The sequence below is a fragment of the Hemitrygon akajei genome, unplaced genomic scaffold (genome assembly GCF_048418815.1).
Source record: "Hemitrygon akajei unplaced genomic scaffold, sHemAka1.3 Scf000049, whole genome shotgun sequence".
NCBI classification, from domain to species: Eukaryota; Metazoa; Chordata; class Chondrichthyes; order Myliobatiformes; family Dasyatidae; genus Hemitrygon; species Hemitrygon akajei.
This window is the reverse complement of record NW_027331935.1, coordinates 7,472,244-7,496,890: the sequence shown is the minus strand read 5'-3', so window position 1 is coordinate 7,496,890 and position 24,647 is coordinate 7,472,244. Positions and strand designations below refer to the sequence as shown.

Sequence of the window (24,647 nt, the reverse complement as noted above, 5' to 3'; positions counted from 1 at the left end):
TGTGATGGGTGAACAGCCTTCATCTTGTTGATGGTTAGAGGGGCTGAAAGTCCCACCTGTTTCTCACTTGATGTCTCAGTGTTCCTATCCAGTGAGGCCAGAGGAATGTGAATAGAAATTAGTGTTTATAAACATAGGCTGATTTAAATGAAACCAGCAAATTTCCTGTGTGGTGTGAATTGTGTGTCTGACCGAGATGGGAATCGAAACTCTAACTATAAGAACTCTGTGACCTGGGGGTGGAGGGAAATGGATCGGAGAAGATATGGAGGGAAAAACTAAATACATATCTGGTGTAAATATGGAAATTATATAGGGAAATATTGAAATAATGTGGGAAAGGCGGCGGTGGGTCCGGCAGCGTGTGAGGGGCGAGGAGCGAAGACTCCGGGTCACGTGGGAGGCGCTCCACCGTCACGTGATCCAGTTTATCGCAGATCCGTAGCATCTGCAGGTTTGGCTGGGATGTCCCGCCCACTGCCTCATGACGCCTGTTTCGCATCGCGCATGCTCAGTCCGAGATGGGCCCTGTTGTTTTTCGTCCTTTGTGGAAGCGGGCCGGCGGTGGGATCGGTATCGGGAGGGGTCTTCCCTCCTGGGGCGGGGAGCTGGGACGGATTATTCTCTGCGGGGCAACACCAACAATTTCCTTTCGGTGAGTATTGAAGCCGGTTCTGAGCGGAGAGGTCTGACGGTGGGTGGTGAGTTAACTTTCCCGAACTCAAACAAGAGAAAATCTGCAGATTCTGGAAATGCGAGAAACGCGCACAAAATGCTGGGGGAACTCAGCAGGCCGGGCAGCATCTAGGAAAAGAGTACGGTCGACGTTACCGGCCGAAACCCTTCGGCAGGACCTGACAATAAAAGGTGCGAGTGAGGAAGAGACAGAGAAACTCAAGGTGATCGGTGAAGAGGGAGAGGGAGGGGATGAACTTTCCCGAACTGGCGGCCTCGCCTCGCTTCCTTCACAGAATCTGCCGGGGTCGGTCCGGGTTGTGAGACCTTCACACCGAACCGTCTGAGATGAGTCGCCGCTCAGCCCCTGTTGTTCCGGTCCTGTTAGCAGGATGACGTTAAACATGTTTCTATATTGACACTGAGGGAGAATTGTATAATTTATGTCGCGTGTGTTATCTGAATGTACTTGCCTGTGATGCTGCTGCAAGTCAGTGTTTCTCTGTGCCTGTACCTACCCGTACTTGTGCACTTGGCAATAAATTCAGCAGGATCTGGGAGAACTGTGACATTTGATTAGTGATGATCATCTTGGCAGCTCGGTAGGTCGAATGTATGAGACAGTATACTGTTAAATGCAAAACGCTGAACAGTGTTGATAATCAGAGGGATCTCAGACTCCAAGTTTATCGCTCCCTGAAAGAGACTGCACAGATTGATCGGGTGGTTAAGAAGGCAAATAGCGTGGTTGTCTTTAGTAGTTGAAGCATTGAGTTCAAAAGTCGGGAAGTAGTGTCGCAGCTTTATAAAACTAGTTAGAACACATCTGGAGTGTTTCTGACAGTTCTGGTCGCCCTCATTCTCGGAAGGATGTCGGGGCTTTGGAGAGGGCACAGAAGAGGTTTACCAGGATACTGCCTGGATTAGAGGACCTGAACTATAACGAGAGGTTGGACAAGATTGTGTTGTTTTCTCTGGAGCCGTGCCGGCTGGGGTGAGACTGGGTAGACGTTTATAAGATTACCAGAGGATTATAAGCAGTGTCTCAGAAAGGCAGCGTCCATTATCAAGGACCTCCAGTACCCAAGGAATGCCCTTTTCTCAATGTTACCATCAGATAGGGAGGTTCGGAAGCCTGAACGCGCACACTCAGTAATTCAAGAACTGATTCTTCTTCTCTGCCATCCAGTTGCTAAATGGACATTGAACCCAGAAACACTAACTCACTTTTAAAATATATAGTATTTCTGTTTCTTGCACGATATTTACTCTATTCATAGAAACATAGAAAACCTACAGCACAATATAGGCCCTTTGGCCCACAAAGTTGTGCCAACATGTCCCGACCTTAGAAATTACTCAGCTTACCCATAGCCCTCTATTTTTCCAAGCTAGTTTGTTTTCTATTTTTCTCTGATGTGTCTATGTACCTATCCAAATGTCTCTTAAAAAAACCCTATCGTATCTGCCTCCAGCACCGTTGCTGGCAGCCCATTCCACATACTCACCACTCTCTGAGTAAAAAAAAACTTACCCCTGACATCTCCTCTCTACCTACTCCCCAGCACCTTAAACCTGTGTCCTCTTGTGGCAACCATTTCAGCCCTGGGGAAAAGCCTCTGAGTATCCACATGATCAATACCACTTACTATCTATGCACCTCTGTCAGGTCACGTCTCATCTTCTGTCACTCCAAGGAGAAAAGGCTGAGTTCACTGAACCTATTTCCATAAGGCATGCTCCCCAATCCAGGCAACATCCTTGTAAGTCTCCTCTGCACACTTTCTAAGGTTCCATGTCATTCCTGTAGTGAGGCGACCAGAACTGAGCACAGTGGGGTGTGAGCAGGGTCCTATATAGCTGTGACTTTACCTCTCAGCTACTGAATTCAGTCCCATGATTGATGAAGGTCAATGCACTGTACGCCACCTTAACTACAGTGTCAACCTGCTTAGCAGCTTTGAGTGTCCTATGGACTCAGATCCCAAGATCCCTCTGATGCTCCGCACTGCCGAGTCTTACCATTAATGCTATATTCTGCCATCATGTTTGACTTAACAAAATGAATCACTTCACACTTATCTGGGTTGAACTCCATTTGCCACTTCTTAGCCCAGTTTTGCATCTTGACTATATCCCACTGTAACCTCTAACAGCCCTCAACAATATCCACAACACCTCCAACCTTTGTGTCATCAGCAAATTTACTAACCCATCCCTCCACTTCCTCATCCAGGTCATTTATAAAAATCACGATGAGCAAGTATATATGTATACTGTAATTAATATAGTTATTTATTTTTATTATTTTATTGTGTTTTTTTTCTTCTGTATTATGCATTGCATTGAAATGCTGCTGCAAAGATAACAAATTTCATGACACATGCTGGTGATAATAAACCTGATTCTGATTCTGAGAGGCACATTCAGAGAGTTCAGAGGTAATCTACTGTGAACAGAGTACTAATTGTCTGTAAATGATTGAAAATGATTTATTCCGTGAACTTTTCTAACTGGATCACCTACTGCAAGTTCTAATCTGTGATTAAGATAGTGCCAAATTGTCACATCACGGTAATGTTCCTTGAGAATTGTAGCAACACCAGATTTAACACTATGCATTATGCTCACCCCATCACTAGCAAATGCTACAAGGTTCTGTTTCAAGTAAGAGTCATCAAACCCATGGTTAATGAGACAGTTCAATAGATGCTCAGCAATAGTTTCAGCTTTCTGATCAGGCAGTTCAATTAGATCTAAAATCATAAAATGGGGATCACCTGCCTTGTCACTTTCACATTTCAAATAATCTATTAATGCTTGTTGATTCATCCATGAGAACAGAAAATCTGCCATTTATCTGCTTGATACACTGGCAAATTTTCTTTTTTTCATATTAGTGGCTACAGTTGAAGTCAGAAGTTTACATACACTGTAGCCAAATACATTTAAACTCAGTTTTTCACAATTCCTGACATTTAATTCTAGAAAACATTCCCTGTCTTAGATCAGTTGGGATCACTGCTTTATTTTAAGAATGTGAAATGTCAGAATAATAGAAGAGGGTGTAAAAGTGGTTTACCAGGATATTGTCGACATTAGAGTGTGTGAGGTATAATGAGAGGTTGGACAAACTTTTTTTTTCTCAGAGCGACGCAGGCTGAGGTGAGACTGGATGGACATTTATAAGATTATGAGAGGAATAGATAGAGTAGACAGACGTTATGTTTTTCCTGGGGGTTGAAATGTCTGATACAGTTAACATGAGAGGAGATGTGAGAGACAAGTTTGTTTCTTTCCACAGAGTGGTGGGTAGCTGGAGTGCTCTGTCAGCAGTGATGGTAGACTCTACCATTTGCCTCTCCCTTTCAACCGCAGATGTAACAATCACTTCACGCATGCTGTGTCTCCGGATGATTGGTGTTTTTTTTCCTTTTCGCTCAGTGTTCAAGTGGATTGTCTTCAGGATTGGGGAAGTGTCCATGCCTCCGGGGCCGGGGAGCCAGGGGTCGGGATCGCTGTCAGTGGGCCGATGATATCACTTTCCCCTTGGAGTATTGAGACCGATCCAGAGCGGGGAGATCTGGTTTCAGCCATGAGCCCCGAACTGAGGGCTAATTGCTCATTTAGTACCCAGTTACCTGGCCTCATTAAAAATGTGTAGACTTCTCTTCATCTGCATTGAATGATCCAAACCGGGAGTCAAGACTGTCTATTCCTGCAGATTTGAAATTGAAGACCCACCAAAATGTCACGTGAAGCTGTTTACCGCAGAGCCGGCCTGCCCTCTGCTTTGTGACATAAGATCACGTGGTGTGTGCGCATAGTCCCTGGATGGGTGGTGATGCTTTCGCCATGTTGTGTTGGGATGTCTGATGTTGACCACGAAGTCTCTTTAACTTTCCTCAAAATGCCTCACATTTGTCCTTGAGATTTATGGCTGTTGTGTCTTCTCCCGAACTGGGGTGGGTGAGAAAGGAAAATGTCCCATGTTGTGTGATCTTTGATTTCACTGCCTGCTTTACCAAGGGACTGGGAAGCCTAGGGGGGGAAAGTGGTTTCTGTGATGTGCTGATCTGTATCCAAAGGTCTCTGCAGTTCCTCACAGTCACAGGCAGAGCAGTTACGATGCAGAGCGTGAAGTGTCTGGATGGGAAACTTTCTATGGTGTGTTGATAAAAATTTGGTGAGGGTCAAAGTGTAAATGCCAAAGTTCTTGTTGTTTGTTTTGTTCTAACTTTGTCATTTTAGAATCTTTTTATACAGTAGTATGTACTATTCATTCACTATCTGTGTATTGCTGGAGGATCATCACTGATTGTCCTTGATCCCTTCTCCCACCTGGTTCCATCTGGTCATTCCCTGCCTATCTTGTTCAGCCTCTGTCCAGTCTCATCACCCCCACTTCAGTGATATACATCAACCATCTGGGTCAACCTCGGTCCACCCTGTATCCCACCTCCGCAATGTTATATATCAGCAATCTTTCTTCTAAACTTTTTTTCATTGTGAAGTGTTCTTTTGCACCTTTGGCCTTGCTGAGTTATTTCCAGAATCGGTTTTTGTTAGCTGGAATGACGGAGGGTCATCAGGTCCCAGTTCTGTTGTGCATTGGTGTGGAGGTGCTAGTTTATGAACAGTGATGGGCTGACACCCTACAGCATTTTACTGGCAGCAAGGAGTACTGGGAGAGTTGGTGCTTGGGCTATAATCCTGCGATCGGCATTCCAGGCATATGGAACTGTCGGTGTTTTGGCTTTGACTTTGGTTAGTGCTTCTACAGATGGAGCTGGATGCTCGTCCTTCTGCAATGAAGAAGATATCTCGAGAAGCTGGACATTGGTTGTGGGGAAATCCCGGATTGCACTACCCAGTCTGAGATGTGCTGATGATGTGTGAGACTCTCAGGGTGGGTAAGTGGCAGGTTCAGCTGTGTGAGTCTGTAAGTTTGGATATCTCAGTTTTAGATCCAAGTAAAATGCCCTTGGGGACCAAGCTGCCTGGATCAAGCTGTCAGGCAGTGGGAATCAAACAGAAACTCAAGTTGCTGGACATCTGCACTAAAAACTGAAAATGTTTGAAGCCATTCTGACAAAACGCTATTAGCCTGAATTGTAAAGTTGTTCTTATGCCCATAGCTGTTCCTTACCTGCTGAGTGTTTCTGGTAATTCCAGTTTCTTTTTATTACATTCACCCTGGAATGGTTTATATTTCCTGAAATGGATCTGTTTTAATCTGGAAAAGGAAATGGCTCACTCTGTGATGGTAGAACAGTGAAGAAACCACAACTTTTCCCTGTAAATTATCCTGGTATCAATTTGTCTCTTATTCCTGGAAATGTATTCAGTACAGTTGTTGCTAACAAGGTTTACATGAATAATCTCAGGAATAATCAGCTTTATGTATGAGAAGCATTTGTTGGTTCTGGACCTGTACTCAATGGAGTTCAGAGGGACAGTGGGGGTGGTGGAGGGATGTATGGTTAAGTAAACCTACCAAATGCTGAAAACCCTGGATACAGTGCACATGGAGAGGATGTTTCCATCTTAGTTTTGTTCTTAGCAGAAATTAAGCAGAAATGTTTGTTTCTTTTTACTGTTAATGTGCTTCATTATCATTCATGTTAAAGTTAGACCTGCGGTGAGGGATTTATTGGAAGAAAAACCCCAACTGGAAGCAAACCACGACTGAAGACGAGGGACCACCAACAAGTGAACCAACCAAAGGATTGAGAGCATCAATTGGAGAGGACCCAACAGACTTGCGGATTCCAGTGATTTAGTCAGGAGAAAGTTTGGTGAGTCTGATTTACTCAAACACTGGTCCTTTAGATATTACATACCTGTACAAAGGAAGTTAGGAAATAGTTGGTGTGAGACTGAATGTGCTCAGAAGAACCAGTTATGCCTCTGTCAGACGGAGTTGCAATCACTCCAGGTCTGGTAACATGCTTCCAGCAACCCACCCCTTTAAAACCACTCCCATTGTGTAGAAGTTGAATCCGGATAAAGTCACTCAGAGACCGTATAAGTACAAACACTTTATTCTAAGCACCCGGGGCTTACTCAGTTAGTCGCTCAAACAGGGACAGTTTTTCACTGCTCCTACCTTTCCACTAACTGACTAACAATTTCCCTTACACCACAGATATATCCATCCAGATATCCCCCACACAAGACAGGCTGGAGCCAAAGTTATTTAATACATGACAGCCCCTAAAGACAATTTACAAAACAGTCATAATGGCTTACACACACAGAACAGACTGAAGCTGTCCTATCTCTACACGTGAATGCACAAGTAGATAAGCATCTAGAAACCGTAGACAGCTACCCTCAAGCAGAAATATGGCTCAGCATGGCTTAGCACATCTGTTGATCACTAGCAGTCTCTTTCAGAAAAACAGGTTGCTTTTTTTTAACAAACTATTAACACTTTTACATACTTTATCATTCCCTCCTTTTGATCATTACATGATCAACAAAACGGTAATTTTTTACAGAGAAAGCAACCGAGTATAGCATTGATTTATCAGTGTACAACAGTAATTATAACAATGATATGCACAACTATTGGACCATAATGCAATATCATGCCCCACATATTACCGAACAGTCCTTCAAAGACCAGCATTTCGACCCTTCAGTGAACCGGTGTAAATCCTGCCCTACTTTCTTGATGCTGTCAATCTCCTTGGCAGTGTGCTTGGAGAGGGATGTAATGTTAGAATCATCAGGGATATAGGTGCTACATTCTGTGTCAATAATAGCACAGGTTCCCCTTTCTCAGCGAGGATAAAATCTAAAGCCATACGATTCTGTACGACAGTTTGCTGGATTGCAATCATTTCAGTGGATATTTCTGTTACTTGGGCCTGTGTTTCTGTCAGGGCCTCTGCAGTATTGTGTCCGGCTCCTCAAGTGCTGTAGCCAAATTAATTATTTCTCATGAATTCCTGGCTACTCCATAGGACAGAAAAGTGATCTTCCAAAATCGCTCAGTCTCAGTTATTCCTCTTCGCTGTTGGGCACCTGCAAGTATGGTCAGGATGCATGTTTCCCAGTAAAGGAACCTCCATTTGGTGTGGGCCTGAGATACCATCCCTCAAAACACTGACAGTCACAGTCATCTCTGACTGGATCACAGTTCCTCACTTCTCTTCCCTGATTTGAGAAAGCCCAGGCTGAGAGTTCCTCACTCTGGTTGAACGGAATTACTGACATTGGAATCATAGTTTTACCATGCTACAGAATTTCGGCACAAACCCAGCAAGACCCTAGTTCTACCGGTTTGGCATAGGTGAGACAGAGAGACAGAAAGGTGTTAACATGGGGACCCCTGGATGCTGAGGTAATCCCTCTCAAAGACATAAACACGAACACCACTGTTACGTACCCGTAATGGTTTAAATAAACCAGCAGCCATAGACCACACCTGGAGTCTGGTTTTGATGTTAAAACCACTATCTTTATTAGTATCTACTTATAATATAACAACAAGCAAAATAATCAAAAATTAATGGTGTTATGAGTATACATATGTGTAAATATAACCCCCAAACCACTGAGCTCAGGCAATACCAAGCTTAAAGACTTGAGATGGTAAAGTATGAAAGTTCAGTTTATTCACGAAATCAATGATGAGAGAGAAAAATTTGTAATCCAGGGTGAATGTCGAGAGAAGGCAATTACATCGAATTCTACAATTCCACGCTGGTAAAACAAAATAACATTCACCGTAGGTCATATTCATTGTCATTCCAAATCCACATACGAATTATCACCAAAAGTAGCTTATGACAGGGGTACCGTCTTCAAAAGGAACTACCACCCAGGCAGATTCCACAAGGTACTCCCAAGCCAGATCCAACACACAAATTACCAACAGTGATTTCCACAGAATATCCCCTCTCACAAGTGGTTACCACATAACACACCCGAATCCAGCTAAGGGTTAACAAAAGTGGTGGCCACGGGATACTCCATCAAAATCCACATACGGATTGTAGGAATTATCACCAAAAGTGATTTGTCACAAGGGTACCCTCTTCAAGTGAATTACCACCCCCAGGCAAGGGTTAGTACAAGTGGTCTTCACAGGATACTTCCAAACCAACAGATCCACTCCAGTGGATCAAACAAATTGACAATCACACATTCGGTATACGCCGGATCAATAATCAACCCGCTCTTGTGGGCACAGGAGAGTTCAAACAGTGACCTTTGGCCACTAGGTCCTTTGTTTCGAACCTTCCATCTCCTTTCTTTCTCTTCGTCTGACTGTCTGTCTCTGACTGTCCTTGCTTAAATAAAACAAACTACGAGCTATGTAAACACAAGCTACCAGCAAGTGTAAACATGCTGCATAGTCAAATAGTTCTGCCCCTCTCTCTCTCTCAGTAAGAATCAAACAAGAGCTGAGAAAGCCAGCGGCTGACATCACTCAGGCACTCTCTCTTAAAATGACAGTCCACGGCAAGCAACGTAGAGGTTCGTCACACACTATCAACCAATACATTTTCATTTAGTCTGAGATGGTCCTTCTACTTAGTTCCTTCAGTAACACATTTGTAGTCTGTTCAATGTATCCACCGAGATTGCCCCTTCAGTCTCACAGCCGTGGAAGTGGTCAGTAACACCTGATATGTTCCTCTTCACCGAGGTCTGAGTTTTCCTCGATCCCAGTTCTTGTTCAGGACAAAATTCCCAGGTTCTATGGTGGGATAGTCACTCTTCTCTGCGGGGTAGTTCTCTTCCTTGTAAGCCTGTCATACCTGTGAACGTAATGCTTGGAAAATCTTTTTTAGTTGACATATATATTTCCCCATCTCTTCTCCGGGGTTATGCATATCCAATTTTGCTGGTAGACTTTCTGGGAGCAATGGTCTAGGTCCACAGGGTGTCCTCATGGGCCATCCATAAATGATTTCAGCTGGTGATAACCTTGCTTACCCCTGTGGGGTAACCCTCATGTGGATTAGGGCTAACGGCAGGACCTTCAACCAAGTGAGCCCAGTCTCCACTGTTAGTTTGGCCAATTTCCTCTTCAGAGTACCATTGACTCTTTCCACTATGCCAGTGGCCCGTGGGTGGTGTAGACAGTGGAACTATTGCTTGATAGCTAGTTGATTACATACCCCTTCGTTTACTTTCACCACAAAGTGTGGGCCATTGTCAGAGCTCAGCATCTCTGGCAGGCCATACCTGAGAATTATATCCCGTACTAATACCTTCACAGCAGTCATAGCGCTATTATTGGTATTTGGAATAGCTTCAATCCATCTACTAAACACATCTATAATAACTAAGCAGTATCTATAGCAATGTACTCTAGGCAACTCAGTAAAATCAACTTGTCCACCTGTCAAGGGAGTCGTACCCGGAGTGCAGGGTACAGGTTACCAACCATTCCTTCCTTTCCCAGGTGTGTACAATTATGTACATAATTGACCAATATTGGTAAAAACTGTGTAGGAACACAAACCTGTCCAGCTGGGGTAATCTTAAAACCAAGGTCAGGGTCTTTCTGGCACCCCATCTGGGACCACAGTTTGCGCTCCTCCTCAGAGACATCCCCCTGAAAAGTACGTACCTCCTGTATGTCTGCAAACCCATTCTGCTTAAGTCATGGAGGATTGCTTGATGGGAACCCGAGGGGACTACAACTACCAAGGATTGTGCCGCACTTTTCGCTGTCTTATCTGCTAAAGCATTGCCTTTAGTGACCCGGTCAGACATGTGGGTGTGGGCCGCACATTTAATAATACCCAAAACTCGAGGTAGCTGTAGAACAGTGAGTAAGTTGTTTACAAAGGTGACATTACTAATGGGGTGGCCAGAAGAATTCAGAAATCCCCCTGTTCCCAGAGAGCCCCGTAGTCATGTTCAACTCCAAATGCATAAGGGGAGTCTGTGTAAACGTTCGCACTTTAGTCTGTTGCTGGGATACAGGCACGAGTCAAAGCAAACAGCTCAGCCTTCAGGGTGGAGACAGCTGCTTCAAAAGAGGCCTGCTCAATTACTTCACTGTCCATCACTATCGCATAGTCAGAATATTGTTTTCCTACTGGATCCACAACAGAGCTTCCATCCTCATGAAACGTTGCCTCGGGCTTGAGGGCGTATTGCGGAATGGCTGGGAGAGTCTGTCCTTCTTTCATGGTGATCCAGACAGGGGGAGCAGTTGGTGAGGCCAACTTCATGGCCTGAAGTTGCCCAGAGACGGAGTACAACATCTAAGGTTCGGTCAATATTAAAAGAGTGTCTTACCAGATGTCCCGCCTTTGGATCAGAGTCCTTCCAGTATTTGAGTTGGCCCGCGACCAAGTTTTGCCAGTCTCCCTCATTGCTGGAGGCTTGTTACATCAAAATGTAGGCAAGGAACCCAGGCTGTTTGGCTTGAACCCAGGGCAAACCCTCACGGTGGTATGGGGAACCACCAGTCCTATCTGTCGCCAAAGGAAATCCGGAACTTCGGCCAGTAATGCACTGCCCTCTCTTCCTTTAATCTCCAATCTTTGTGACTGGGAACTTCTGTCCCTCAAGGAATGCATAGCACAGAGTCACATGAGGGTCGCCCGCTGGCAGAAGGGGTTCAAACGCAGTGGAGTCCAGATTAAGTGCCCACCACTTGGTGTTCAGAAAGTGGGGATGTTGTCGGTTGTTCACTAGTCCCAGAGTGATACTCTTGTCCACGCAGACTATCTCAACTTCCAACAGACAGAGCAAGTCTCTCTCTGCTGGATTGCACCCCCGACTGGTGGTGACTGTCAATGAAACCTCACACTGGGTCCCCTGGAATTCCACCTGCAGTGGCTGGGTACGTGAATACATATGCTCCGTCCCTTCGAACCCAGACATGGTGATTGTAACGTCTGATAGCTGGAATCCTTTTCCGAGAGAGGTTGTGGATGCCCCCATATCAATCAGAAACAGAAGGGGAATTTCAGCAACTTGCAACATTGCATTGGGCTGTTCCTGAGGGGTGGTACTCACGGTAGGAAGCATCCTTGATTGCCAATTTCTAAACAGGTTGCTGTCCCCACCTGTCCCTAGGTCGGTTTTTGTTCTCATTTCTTATCCCCAGATATAGCACACTCATGTCTTTTTTCCCACCGAACATATTCACCTTTAATATTAGTTCCCTTTGGGTTTGATCGGGATGCGAATGTAGGGTCCCAATAATATGTCAAAGCTCATCACATTCGATTTCAGTCATTGTCAGGCCAATCCATTTTATTTGTTTTAATCATGTTGGCTAACTTAGTTGGTGCGCATTGCAGCAGTAAGACAATAAACTGGGGGGAACAGATTCCCATCAGTAAAGACTTGGTTTTCAGTGAAAGTGCCGTAGCAGGCCAGAAATCGCTCCCGATAGTGTGGTCCTGTTTCCCCAGGCTTAGGTTTGCATTGAAGTACTTTAGTGATGTTTACAGGTTGCTGGAGAGCCCTTTCCAAGGCTTGAATGATCTGGTCTGTCTGTTCATTCTCATTATGTAACTCCTGATAGGTTTTGATATCTCAGTTCTGCCTTCCATTTCCACCCCTCATCAGCTGAGAGAATCATGCGGCAGAGACCGAATAAGTCTTGCGTGGTCGCATTAAACATTTGTATAGTACTGCGGACACACTGAGCAAACTGTGCTGGTTTTTCTTTTCTTTATGGGGCCTACCTTATACGAGTCTCCCAACAGATTCTTTCCCAATCCTATCAAGGTACATAATCAGCCTTGGGCGAGGGTCCCTACCTTGAAAGGACCTAACAAAAAGTAAAATACCAATTGGACTCAGTCTCCGCCATCCCCAGAGTGGTCCAGCCGCTTAGTCAGCCCATCTGCTTGGCACTCCCTATTTTGGGATCCTGTTCGTGATGCTAAACGTTAAAGTGGAATCTGAATAAAACTTGGGAGACCAGCTTCTTATCGTCACCACAGTTTATTGCGCATTCTCCTGTAGGAGTTTGAGACCCAGTTGTCAAAGGGAAGGCACGTAAGCACTGCCACCATCTGACAAGTGGACTGACTTAGTCAGGTTACAGCCATGTATTTATACATAGTAAGCCCCTACATTACTATTGCAAGATGTTATTTGAACTGGTATGCCCACCAAGTCTGTAGGCGCAAAACTTAATTACTTAGATAAGAGAGTTCACTAAATGAAGGTTTTAATTACAGATGGATGTACTGTCCAGTCCATTTCAGTTGTTACCTTTGCAAGGCCCTGACTTAATTACAGATGTGTTCATTCCTGTCCTAATCAGCGAGTCCTCCTCCTTTTACACAAACGAGGGTACAATGTATAATTTTATCAGCTAATGAGGGTAGAATGTATAATGTTATCAACTAACGAGGGTAGATGTATAATGTTATCAACTAATGAGGATAGAATGCATAATGTTATCAGCTAACGAGGGTACAATGTATAATATTATCATCTCTCAGTGTGTCTCTCTGCAAGCCGCAGAGAACTGGTAATGAGCCTGTCTTAGCAAACCACTGAAAACAGAGTTTACTTCAGTTCAAAAACTCCTATTCAGTCCCAAATATTCTTTTAGCCAGAGATTACATAGGTTCAAAATGTTTTTTTTTAATATATCCTTAATTCCTCAGGAGAGTTCACAGTAAATATTTATGTCCATTATAGAAACTTATGTTACCTGTGTGTATTGTGGTGATGCAAAAGTTGCTGTAGAGTTTACAAGTGGGAAGAAGTGGAGGGATATTTGGAACTCTGACTTTTTAAAGGGTAATTTAGCAAACAAACCACTTACGGACAACATGCAAAAGCTTTGGTGAGAAAATCCTTCATTACCTGTTACAGTCTTGCTACGTAGTTTGTGTGAGAGTGCAGATGAACTCCCACACAAAGAGGAGATCAAAGTCCTTATCGACAGTGATTTGCTAGCTGTGAAAATGAATACCTCACTATATAAAAATCACTGTGCACATGTTGTCACATATGCACAATACATGATTTATGTGCACACTGGTCATTACAAATTAGAGGGAACATTGGTGGGAAGGTGGGGAGACCTCCAGTGTCCCTGATGCCCTCACACAAGATGTGCATTCAAATGCAGCTTGTAACCCTGCACTTTAAGGAGTTGGAACTTGAAATGAATGAATTCTGGACCAGCTGGGAGTCGGACGGGGTGATAGATGTGAGTGACATGAAGAGACGTGAGTTACTCCCAAGGTGCAGGACACAGGAAACTGGGTGACAGTTACGAAGGGGAATGAGGTTAAAGAGCCGTCGCAGAGTACTCTTGTGGCCATCCCACACAACACCAGGTAGACCACTTTAGAAACTGTTGGGGGGGATTACCTGGCAGTGGAAAGTCAAAGGGGGTGTTAGGGGATTTGTTTGTTATGGGAATGGAACAAGAAGGGGACTAATATCCTAGTGTTAAAGCTTGCTAGAGCTAGTGTGGGGGGAGAGGTGATGTGGTTAAAATAAGTTGTAGGGGGTATTGGAGCCAGAGTGACAGAACAGATAGTGGAGAGGGTGAATTGAATTGAATTGACTTTATTACGTACATCCTTCATAAACATGAGGAGTAGAAATATTTACGTTACATCTCCATCTAAATGTGCAATGTGTAAGTTATGGTAATTTCTAATAAATCATTTGTACATAGGACAGTCAATATAACATCGAAATGCAATTATATTAGCATGAATTAATCAGTCTGATGGCCTGGTAGAAGATGATGTCCCGGAGCCTGTTGGTCCTTTTGCTGTGGTGCCGTTTCCTGGATGGTAGCAGCTGGATCAGTTTGTGGTTGTGGTGAATTGGGTCCTCAATATACTTTGGGCCACTTTTAAACACCTATATCTGTAAATGTCCTGAATCATGGGAAGTTCACATCTACAGATGTGCTGGGCTGTCTGCACCACTCTCTGCAGGTTCCTGTGATTAAGGGAAGTAAAGTTCAGATACCAGGCAGTGATGCAGCCAGTCAGGATGCTCTCAATTGTCTCCCTGCAGAAAGCTCTTAGGATTTGAGGCCCATACGAAACTTCTTCAACCATCTGAGGTGAAAAAGGGGTTGCTATACTCTTTTCACAACACAGCCGGTATATACAGACAATATGAGATCCTTGGTGATGTTTGTGCTGAGGATCTAAAAGCTATTTACCCTCTCAACCTCAGATCCATTGATGTAAATAGGGGCTAGCTTTTCTCCATTTCTCCTGTAATCCACAATCTGCTCCTTTTTTTTGTGCCAATGAGGGAGAGTTTGTTTTCTTGACACCAGTGAGATGTTGTTCAGACCTCAGACAGAGTCAGCAATCAAATGGTTGAGCATGGTGTGATGAATGTGCTGAGCTGTGTATATCACAATGCAAGAAGCATCGTAGGAAAGCCAGATAAGCTCAGGACAGGGAATTATGATATTGTAGCCATTACTGGGACTTGCTTACACCCAACAGTCTGAGGGATTTAGAGGAACAAATTTCCAGAGAGGTCGCAGACCATGCCAAGAAACAGAAGTTGATTCAGTAAGTGATTTTAACTTTCCAGATATTGTCTGGGACTCCCATGCTGCAAAAGGACTAGATGAGGTAGAGTTTGTCAAACGTGCCCTTAATCAGTGAATAGATTTCCCGATGTAGAAGTGTGCAATAAGCTGTTAGGAAATGATCCAGGGCTGGTGTCCTGGTTTTCTGATCGCGTCCAAGATAACCTGAAGTGGGAGGGTGAGGAGCCAGAGGTTGTGGTACATGTAGGTACCAATGACATAGGTAGGAAAGGGGAAGAGGTCCTGAAACGAGAGTATAGGGAGTTAGGAAGGCAGTTAAGAAGAAGGACCGCAAAGGTAGTAATCTCGGGATTACTGCCTGTGCCACGTGACAGTGAGAGTAGGAATGGAATTAGGTGGAGGATGAATGCGTGGTTGAGGGATTGGAGCAGGGGGCAGGGATTCAAGTTTCTGGATCATTGGGACCTCTTCTGGGGCAGGCGTGACCTGTTCAAGAAGGACGGGTTACACTTGAATCCTGGGGGGACCAATATCCTAGCGGGGAGGTTTGCTAGGGCTACAGGGCAGACTTTAAACTAGTAAGATGGGGGGGGCGGAAATCAATTTGAGGAAACTATGAGAGAGGAGGTTAGTTCACCAGTAGAGCAAGTAAGTAGACTGTGTGAGGGAGGAAAGGCAGGTGATGGAGAAGGGATGCGCTCAGCCCGAAGTTGTAGGGGAGAAGAAAGAAAAGGATAATAAAATTTGAATGCATTGCTAGGGATGAAAAGAGAGGAGGAGGTGGAGAGTATCTTAAATGTATCTATTTTAATGCTAGGAGCATTGTAAGAAAGGTGGATGAGCTTAAAGTGTGGATTGATACCTGAAATTATGATGTTGTAGCTATTAGTGAAACATGGTTGCAGGAAGCGTGTGATTGGCAACTAAATAGTCCTGGATTTAGTTGCTTCAGGTGTGATAGAGTAGGAGGGGCCAGAGGAGGAGGTGTTGCATTGCTTGTCCGAGAAAATCTTATGGCGGTGCTTTGAAAGGATAGATTACAGAGCTCCTCTAGGGAGGCTATTTGGGTGGAATTGAGGAATGGGAAAGGTGTAGTAACACTGATAGGAGTGTATTATAGGCCACCTAATGGGGAGCGTGAGTTGGAAGAGCAAATGTGTAAGGAGATAGCAGATATTTGTAGTAAACACAAGGTGGTGATTGTGGAAGATTTTAATTTTCCACACATAGATTGGGAAGCTCATTCTGTAAAAGGGCTGGATGGTTTAGAGTTTGTGAAATGTGTGCAGGATAGTTTTTTGCAACAATACATAGAAGTACCGACTAGAGATGGGGCAGTGTTGGATCTGCTATTAGGGAATGCGATAGGTCAGCTGACAGATGTATGTGTTGGGGAGCACTTCGGGTCCAGTGATCACAATAGCATTAGCTTCAATATAATTATGGAGAAGGACAGGACTGGACCTAGAGTTGAGATTTTTGATTGGAGAAAGGCCAACTTTGAGGAGATGCGCAGGGATTTAGAGAGAGTGGATTGGGTCAGGTTGTTTTATGGGAAGGATGTAATAGAGAAATGGAGGTCATTTAAGGGTGAAATTATGAGGGTACAGAATCTTTATGTTCCTGTTCGGTTGAAAGGAAAGGTTAAAGGTTTGAAAGCGCCATGGTTTTCAAGGGATATTAGAAACTTGGTTCGGAAGAAGAGGGTTGTCAACAATAGATATAGGCAGCATGGAGTAAAGGAATTGCTCGAGGAATATAAAGAATGTAAAAGGAAACTTAAGAAAGAGATTAGAAAAGCTAAAAGAAGTTACGAGTTTGGTTTGGCAAATAAGGTGGAAGTAAATCCGAAAGGCTTCTACAGTTATATTAAAAGCAAGAGGATAGTGAGGGATAAAATTGGTCCCTTAGAGAATCAGGGTGGTCAGCTATGTGTGGAGCCGAGGGAGATGGGAGAGATTTTGAATGATTTCTTCTCTTTGGTATTCACTAAGGAGAAGGATATTGAATGGTGTAAGGTGTGGGAAACAAGTAAGGAAGTTATGGAACCTATGACAATTAAAGAGGTGGAAGTACTGGCGCTTTTAAGAAATTTAAAAGTGGATAAATCTCCGGGTCCTGACCGGATATTCCCCAGGACCTTGAGGGAAGTTGGTGTAGAGGTAGCAGGAGCTCTGACGGAGATCTTTCAGATGACATTAGAAACGGGGATTGTGCCGGAGGATTGGCATATTGCTCATGTGGTTCCATTGTTTAAAAAGGGTTCTAGAAGTAGGCCTGGCAATTATAGACCTGTCAGTTTGACATCAGTGGTGGGTAAATTCATGGAAAGTATTCTTAGAGATAGTATTTATAATTATCTGGATAGACAGGATCTGATTAGGAGTAGCCAGCATGGATTTGTGCGTGGAAGGTCATGTTTGACAAACCTTATTGAATTTTTTGAAGTAGTTACGAGGAATGTTGACGAGGGTAAGGCAGTGGATGTAGTCTATATGGACTTCAGCAAGGCCTTTGACAAAGTTCCACATGGAAGGTTAGTTAAGAAGGTTCAGTCGTTAGGTATTAATGCTGGAGTAATAAAATGGATTCAACAGTGGCTAGATGGGAGATGCCAGAGAGTAGTGGTGGATAATTGTTTATCGGGATGGAGGCCGGTGACTAGCGGGGTGCCTCAGGGATCTGTTTTGGGCCCAATGTTGTTTGAAATATACATAAATGATCTGGATGATGGGGTGGTAAATTGGATTAGTAAGTATGCTGATGATACTAAGGTAGGAGGTGTTGTGGATAATGAGGTGGGTTTTCAAAGCTTGCAGGGAGATTTATGCCGGTTAGAAGAATGGGCTGAACGTTGGCAGATGGAGTTTAATGCTGAGAAGTGTGAGGTTCTACATTTTGGCAGGAATAATCCAAATAGAACATACAGGGTAAATGGTAGGGCATTGAGGAATGCAGTGGAACAGAGAGATCTAGGAATAACAGTGCATAGTTCCCTGAAGGTGGAGTCTCATGTAGATAGGGTGGTGAAGAAGGCTTTTGGAATGCTGGCCTTTATAAATCAGAGCATTGAGTACAGAAGTTGGGATGTAATGTTAAAATTGTACAAGGCATTGGTAAGGCCAAATTTGGAATATTGTGTACAGTTCTGGTCACCGAATTATAGGAAAGATATCAATAAATTAGAGAGAGTGCAGAGACGATTTACTAGGATGTTACCTGGGTTTCAGCACTTAAGTTACAGAGAAAGGTTGAACAAGTTAGGTCTCTATTCATTGGAGCGTAGAAGGTTGAGGGGGGATTTGATCGAGGTATTTAAAATGTTGAGAGGGATAGATAGAGTTGACGTGAATAGGCTGTTTCCATTGAGAGTAGGGGAGATTCAAACGAGAGGACATGATTTGAGAGTTAGGGGGCAAAAGTTTAAGGGAAACACGAGGGGGTATTTCTTTACTCAGAGAGTGATAGCTGTGTGGAATGAGCTTCCTGTAGAAGTAGTAGAGGCCAGTTCAGTTGAGTCATTTAAGGTAAAATTGGATAGGTATATGGACAGGAAAGGAGTGGAGGGTTATGGGCTGAGTGCGGGTAGGTGGGACTAGGTGAGATTAAGAGTTCGGCATGGACTAGGAGGGCCGGAATGGCCTGTTTCCGTGCTGTGATTGTTATATGGTTATATGGTTATATGGTGACAGCAATTAGTGATCATAATCCCATGAGATTCAAAGTAAATATGGAAAAAGAGAGATCTGGATCATGAGTTGAGATTCTAAATTGGAGAAAGGTCAATTTTAATGTTATCATAAAGGATCTGACAAGTGTGGTTTGGGACAGGCTGTTTTCTGGCAAAGGAGTACTTGGTAAGTGGGAGGCCTTCAGAAGTGAAATTTTGAGGGTGTACAGTTTGTATGTGTCTGCCAAAAGAAAAGTTGAAAGGTAACTGGTGCAGAGAACCTGGGTTTTCAAGAGATATTGCGGTCCCAGATATTTTGTTCCTCTAAATGCCTCAGACTGTTGGGTGCTACCAAGACTCATTAATGACTACAATATCATGATTCCACGCACTGAGCTCATCTGACTTTTTTCTAGTAATCTGCTGTTGGTTTCTAAAAGCTTCCAATCATTTTTGCTCTTTTGTTTGCCCTCTCTTTGGCTTTTATGTTGGCTTTGGCTTCTCATTTTAGCCACAGTTGTGTCCTGCCTTTCCAGTGCTTCCCCTTCTTTGGGATGTATCGATCACTCAGCTCCCGAATTGCTCCCAGAAACTCCAGCCATTGCTGCTCCGTTGTCACTCCTACCTTTTCCCTTCCAAACAAGTTTGGCCAGCTTTTCTGTCATAGAATCATGGACAAGTTCAGTACAGAAACAGGCCATTTGGCCCATGTAGTCAATGCTGAAAAAGCATTTAAGCTGTCTAATGCAACTACCTGCACCAGGACCCTCACCCTCCATACCCCTACCATCCAGGCTCCCATCCAGACTTCTTTTAAATGCTGAAACTGAGCTCATATTCACAACTTGTGCTGGCATCTCTCTCCACACTCTCACAACCATTTTAGCAAAGAGCTATTCCACATGCTCCCATTAAATTTTCACCTTCCCCACTTACCCATGATCTCTGGTTATCATCGCATCCAACCTCAGTGGAAAATGCTGCTTGCATTTACCCTATCTGTACCCTAATAATTTTGTATACTTCTAATAAAACCTCAAAGCAATGTATGATTCCCTTGTTTATGTTTAGAGCATATTTTAGGTGTATAAGATGATGAGGGGCATTGATCCTGTGGATAGCCAGAGGCTTTTTCCCAGGTCTAAAATGGCTAACACGAGGGGTATAGTTTTAAGGTGGTTGGAAATTTATACTGAGGGGATGTCAGGCGTAAGTTTTTCACACAGAGAGTGGTGGGTGTGTGGAATGCACTGCTGGCTATTTGTGTGAGAGTGTTTCAGTTACTGTGGGGTCAGGAACCCATACAGCTCAGTGGGAACAGGGAATAATACCAATGGAGAGAGTCAAACTGAGCCAGGTCACAGATTGAAGATGGCAGAAATGCCCCATTCTCATAGAGACAGGAGGAGCATCAGAGAATTTGAGGGTCATTCCAGAGGTGCCCAATTAGAAGATGATTTCTCTCTCCAACTTGGGTTGAACCTCACTGTAATAGTGTGAAGCCATATCACACCTTGACGAGTCAAGTGATCTCATCTGAAATGTTGTCCTACACCCATTGATGGATTTTGTAAATCTTTTTACAGGTTGAAAATGATGAGGAATTTGTCTACTGGAATCGCAAACAGAACACGCCAGTTTTGCTGTCTCTGACCAGATATTTAAGAAGTGGTGCAAGGGATCACTTCATCTTCCTTCCTACTCAGACTGTGGGGAGGGATTCACTCGATCATTTGACGGACTGGCACGCCTGTTATTTTACATGGGGGATCCCATTCACCTGCTCAGACAGTGGGAATGGATTCATTCGGACATCTCAACTGAAGGTACATCAGCAAGTTCACACTGGGACAAGGCCATTCACCTGTTCTGTGTGTGAGAAGGGATTCAGTCGGTCTTCCCACTTATGGACACACCAGTCAGTTCACACTGGGCAGAAGTTGGTCATCTGCTGAATTTGTGGGGAAAAATTCACTCTGTCATCTGACATAATGGCTCACCAGTGAGTTCACAACGGGGAGAGGCCATTCACCTGCTCAGACTGTGGGACGGGATTCACTTGCTTATCTGACCTAATGGCTCATCTGCGAGTTCACACTGGGGAGAGGCCGTTCACCTGCTCTGACTGTGGGAAGGGATTCACTCAGTCATCTCAACTGAAGGTACATCAGCGAGTTCACACTGGGGAGAGGCCGTTCACCTGCTTAGACTGTGGAAAGGGATTCACTCGGTCATCTAAACTACTGGTACACAAGTCAGTTCACACTGGAGAGAGGCCATTCACCTGCTTGGACTGTGGGAAGGGATTCACTTGCTCATCCCAACTGAAGGTACATCAGCGAGTTCACACTGGAGAGAGGCCATTCACCTGCTCAGACTGTGGAAAGGGATTCATTCGGTCATCTGACCTAATGGTACACCAGCGAGTTCACACTGGAGAGAGGCCATTCACCTGCTCGGACTGTGGGAAGGGATTCACTCGGTCATCTCAACTGAAGGTACATCAGCGAGTTCACACTGGGGAGAGGCCATTCACCTGCTCAGACTGTGGGAAGGGATTCATTTGCTCATCTAACCTGAAGACACATCAGCAAGTTCACACTGGTGAGAGGCCATTCACCTGCTCAGACTGTGGGAAGGGATTCATTCGGTCGTCTTACCTAATAGCTCACCATCGAGTTCACACAAGGGAGCGGCCGTTCACCTGCTCGGACTGCGGGGAGAGATTCATTTGCTCATCTAACCTTAAGGTACACCAGCAAGTTCACACTGGCAAGAGGCCATTCACCTGCTCAGACTGTGGGAAGGGATTCCCTTGCTCATCTCAGCTGATGGTACATCAGCGAGTTCACACTGGAGAGAGGCCATTCACCTGCTCAGACTGTGGGAAGGGATTCACTTACTCATCTGACCTGACGGTACATCAGCGAGTTCACACTGGGGAGAGGCCATTCACCTGCTCAGACTGTGGGAAGGGATTCACTTGCTCATCCCAACTGAAGGTACATCAGCGAGTTCACACTGGAGAGAGGCCGTTCACCTGCTCAGACTGTGGGAAGGGATTCACTCGGTCATCTATACTGAAGGTACATCAGCGATTTCACACTGGCGAGTGGCCGTTCACCTGCTCAGACTGTGGGAAGGGATTCACTTGGTCATCTGACCTACTGGTACACCAGTCAGTTCACAATGGGGAGTGGCCATTCATCTGCTCAGACTGTGGGAAGGGATTCCCTTGCTCATCTAAACTGAAGGTACATCAGCGAGTTCACACTGGAGAGTAGCCGTTCACCTGCTGTGAATGTGGGTAGCGATTCACTCGGTCATCTCGGCTTATGTAACTCTTGCTTCGGTTAGCAGCTTATTATAGGGGGTGATAGCCCCCCAGCCCGGCCAAACTAGAGAAATCTCGTTTGGGTGGATGCTGTGTGATGTGTCCCCTGTTACAAATCAATTCCCTGAAATAACAAACAGTACACAGTATCCGATTAAACTATTGAGCTTTATAATTCTTACTTTGACTATAGGGTTAGTAAAGTAAACAAAGAAAAATGGCCTGCACTCTCCATTCGCGTCTTCTCATCTCTCCCTCGCGAAAGGCCACAAATTCCCTCTTCCAGACTCACAAGAAAGAACGTTTCTATCATCGGATAGCCCCGCACTCCATAACCCATAAGTCTGGTCATAACATAAACATTGCTGCTACAGAGAAACCATTACCTCAGCAGTGAAACATTACAGAGAGGCCATTACATGAGCAGTGAAACATTACAGAGAGGCCATTACATGAGCAGTGAAACCTTGCAGCATGTTACACTTGTGACACACTACCGGGTTCACACTGGGGAGAAAGTTTCAATGAGTGCATGCTGGATATTTGTCCGTCACCGTTGCTGAATGCAATTTCGAGAGTGACTGTCGGTGCTGAACTCTGCAATTATTGCTGCTGCTCACCACACCCAGTTCTGCACCCTGGTCACTGGGAATGGGAGGAGTTTCTTATTTCACCTTTAATGGGACTGGTGTTTAATATTCTGAATCTGAAACAAATAAATCAGTTTATTTTAAACTCTGTCTCTGGTACTTAAGTGAATTTCTAACACACCTAGTGAACAGTAGAGAGTCAACTCTGGCCAGCTGGACCCTGCCAGTGATTCTGTTCCTTGACAGTCCTTTTAAATCCTCCCCTGTACGGCTAAAGTTGGCATGGTTTTCCTCAGGAGAAATCTTCCCTGACAGATCTGTTGGAATTCTTTGGTGAAATGAGGAAGGTGGTGTGTGTTGTTTGTTTGGATTTTCAGATGGATTTGAACAAGGTGCTGCACCTGAAGCTGCTTAACAAGACACCAGTTCATGGTATTTGATGTCTCTGTGCCTGTTCCCGCTGAAGTTTAGAATTATGGGCGGGGTGTAGAGTTGCGGGAGCGGGGTTCCCAAATACTGTAAAGCCGAGACAGAGAGGATACGGAGAGGATGTTTCCCATAATACGGAGCCCAGGTCCAGGGATACACCCTCAGACTACAGGGAAATCAATTCAGATGAGGAGGAAGTCTTACGATATCATGTTTATTCAGCATGGCCGTGTCTGATCTATGCTTCTGTGCCCTTCCCCCTGTATCTCCAGCTCAAATGTACCCAGCCACCCGCCTACACTCAGATAGATAGACACTTCATTGATTCTAAAGGAATTTACATGGAAGATTTAGAATTTTAGAAAATTCCATATGTCTCCATTTAAAATGAGTGGCCCTTTTCGATCCCTGTCAGTTTCTCTCTCACTGATCAACAAGAGATATCAAAAGGCCCGCCCCTTTCCCTCGTATATCTCCAGCGGCTCAATCCCTGGTTTCTATCCCAGTTTAACTCTCTATCTCTCTTCCCTCCAGTATTCCCTCCAATCTCTCTCCTCAGTCATTCTCTCCCACGCCTCCTTCTGCCCCCTCACTCGCTCCTTGTTTATTTCTCACCCACATCCATCTCCCCGCCATTCTCTCCCCTCACTGGTTGTCGCCACCATCTCTCTCCCCTGTTTCTTGCCTCTGCCACTTCCCTCTCATCTCTCCTCAGTCTGTCTCGCTAACACTCCTACTGTCTCTCGATTCTCTCTCCCTCTCTTTCAATACCACCACTCAGCCTGTTCTCTCTTCTCTCTCTCTCTCCCCCCCCACTCTCTCTATCTCTCCCTCCACCTCTCACTTTCCCACTGTCCCTTCTCTCCTTCTCCCTCTTCCTCTATCTCTCTGTCTCTTCCTTTCCCTCCTCTGTTTCATCCAACTCCAAGTGCCAGTAAGTTCCGATGTCACCGTTGCACATTGAAAGGTGCTATTATGGAGTGAACATGGACTGAGGATCCGGGTCGGTCTGTAAAGGTGGGGTGTGGTTTGTAGACAGAAAGTGGAGTAGAGAAGTGAGTGTGAGAGGAAGTTGGGGTGAGCAGAGTAAGAGAGGGAGGTGAGGAAGTGGGAGAGGTATTAATAAGATAAGAGTGGAGAGCAGGAAAGGGAGAGTGAGAGTAGATGGAGGAGAGAAGCAGAGAGGAATGTGTGCTGAGGATTGAGAGGAGGGTGGGGGTAGGGAGAAAGGGACTGACAGATTTGGTGAGCGCACTATGGAGAGAGGAAGGAGCAAGATGTTGAGGGAGCTGCACACACTCAGTGTTGGGGAAGTTGCATTTCCTCTGCCCCACTCAGTAACTCTTCTAAGGATGTATTTGCATCAACAAAAGCAGGATTCAACACGATGTGAGCGTGTGCTATTCTGAACTGAAATGAAAGCTCAACCCAGAAAGATGAAGAAATTATCACAATGGAACAGTGATC

At 44.7% G+C, this 24,647-nt stretch overlaps 1 protein-coding gene across 1 annotated transcript; it reads left to right on the top strand.

The window, feature by feature from the left end:
- Positions 1–521: 521 nt before the first annotated feature.
- LOC140721036 (uncharacterized) lies at positions 522–22,901 on the top strand. Its single transcript, XM_073035915.1, has 3 exons — positions 522–655; positions 6,306–6,473; positions 20,414–22,901. The coding sequence occupies exon 3, from the start codon at positions 20,903–20,905 to the stop codon at positions 22,109–22,111; it is 1,209 nt and encodes a 402-aa protein (XP_072892016.1). The 5' UTR covers positions 522–655; positions 6,306–6,473; positions 20,414–20,902; the 3' UTR covers positions 22,112–22,901.
- The last annotated feature ends 1,746 nt before the right edge of the window (positions 22,902–24,647 follow it).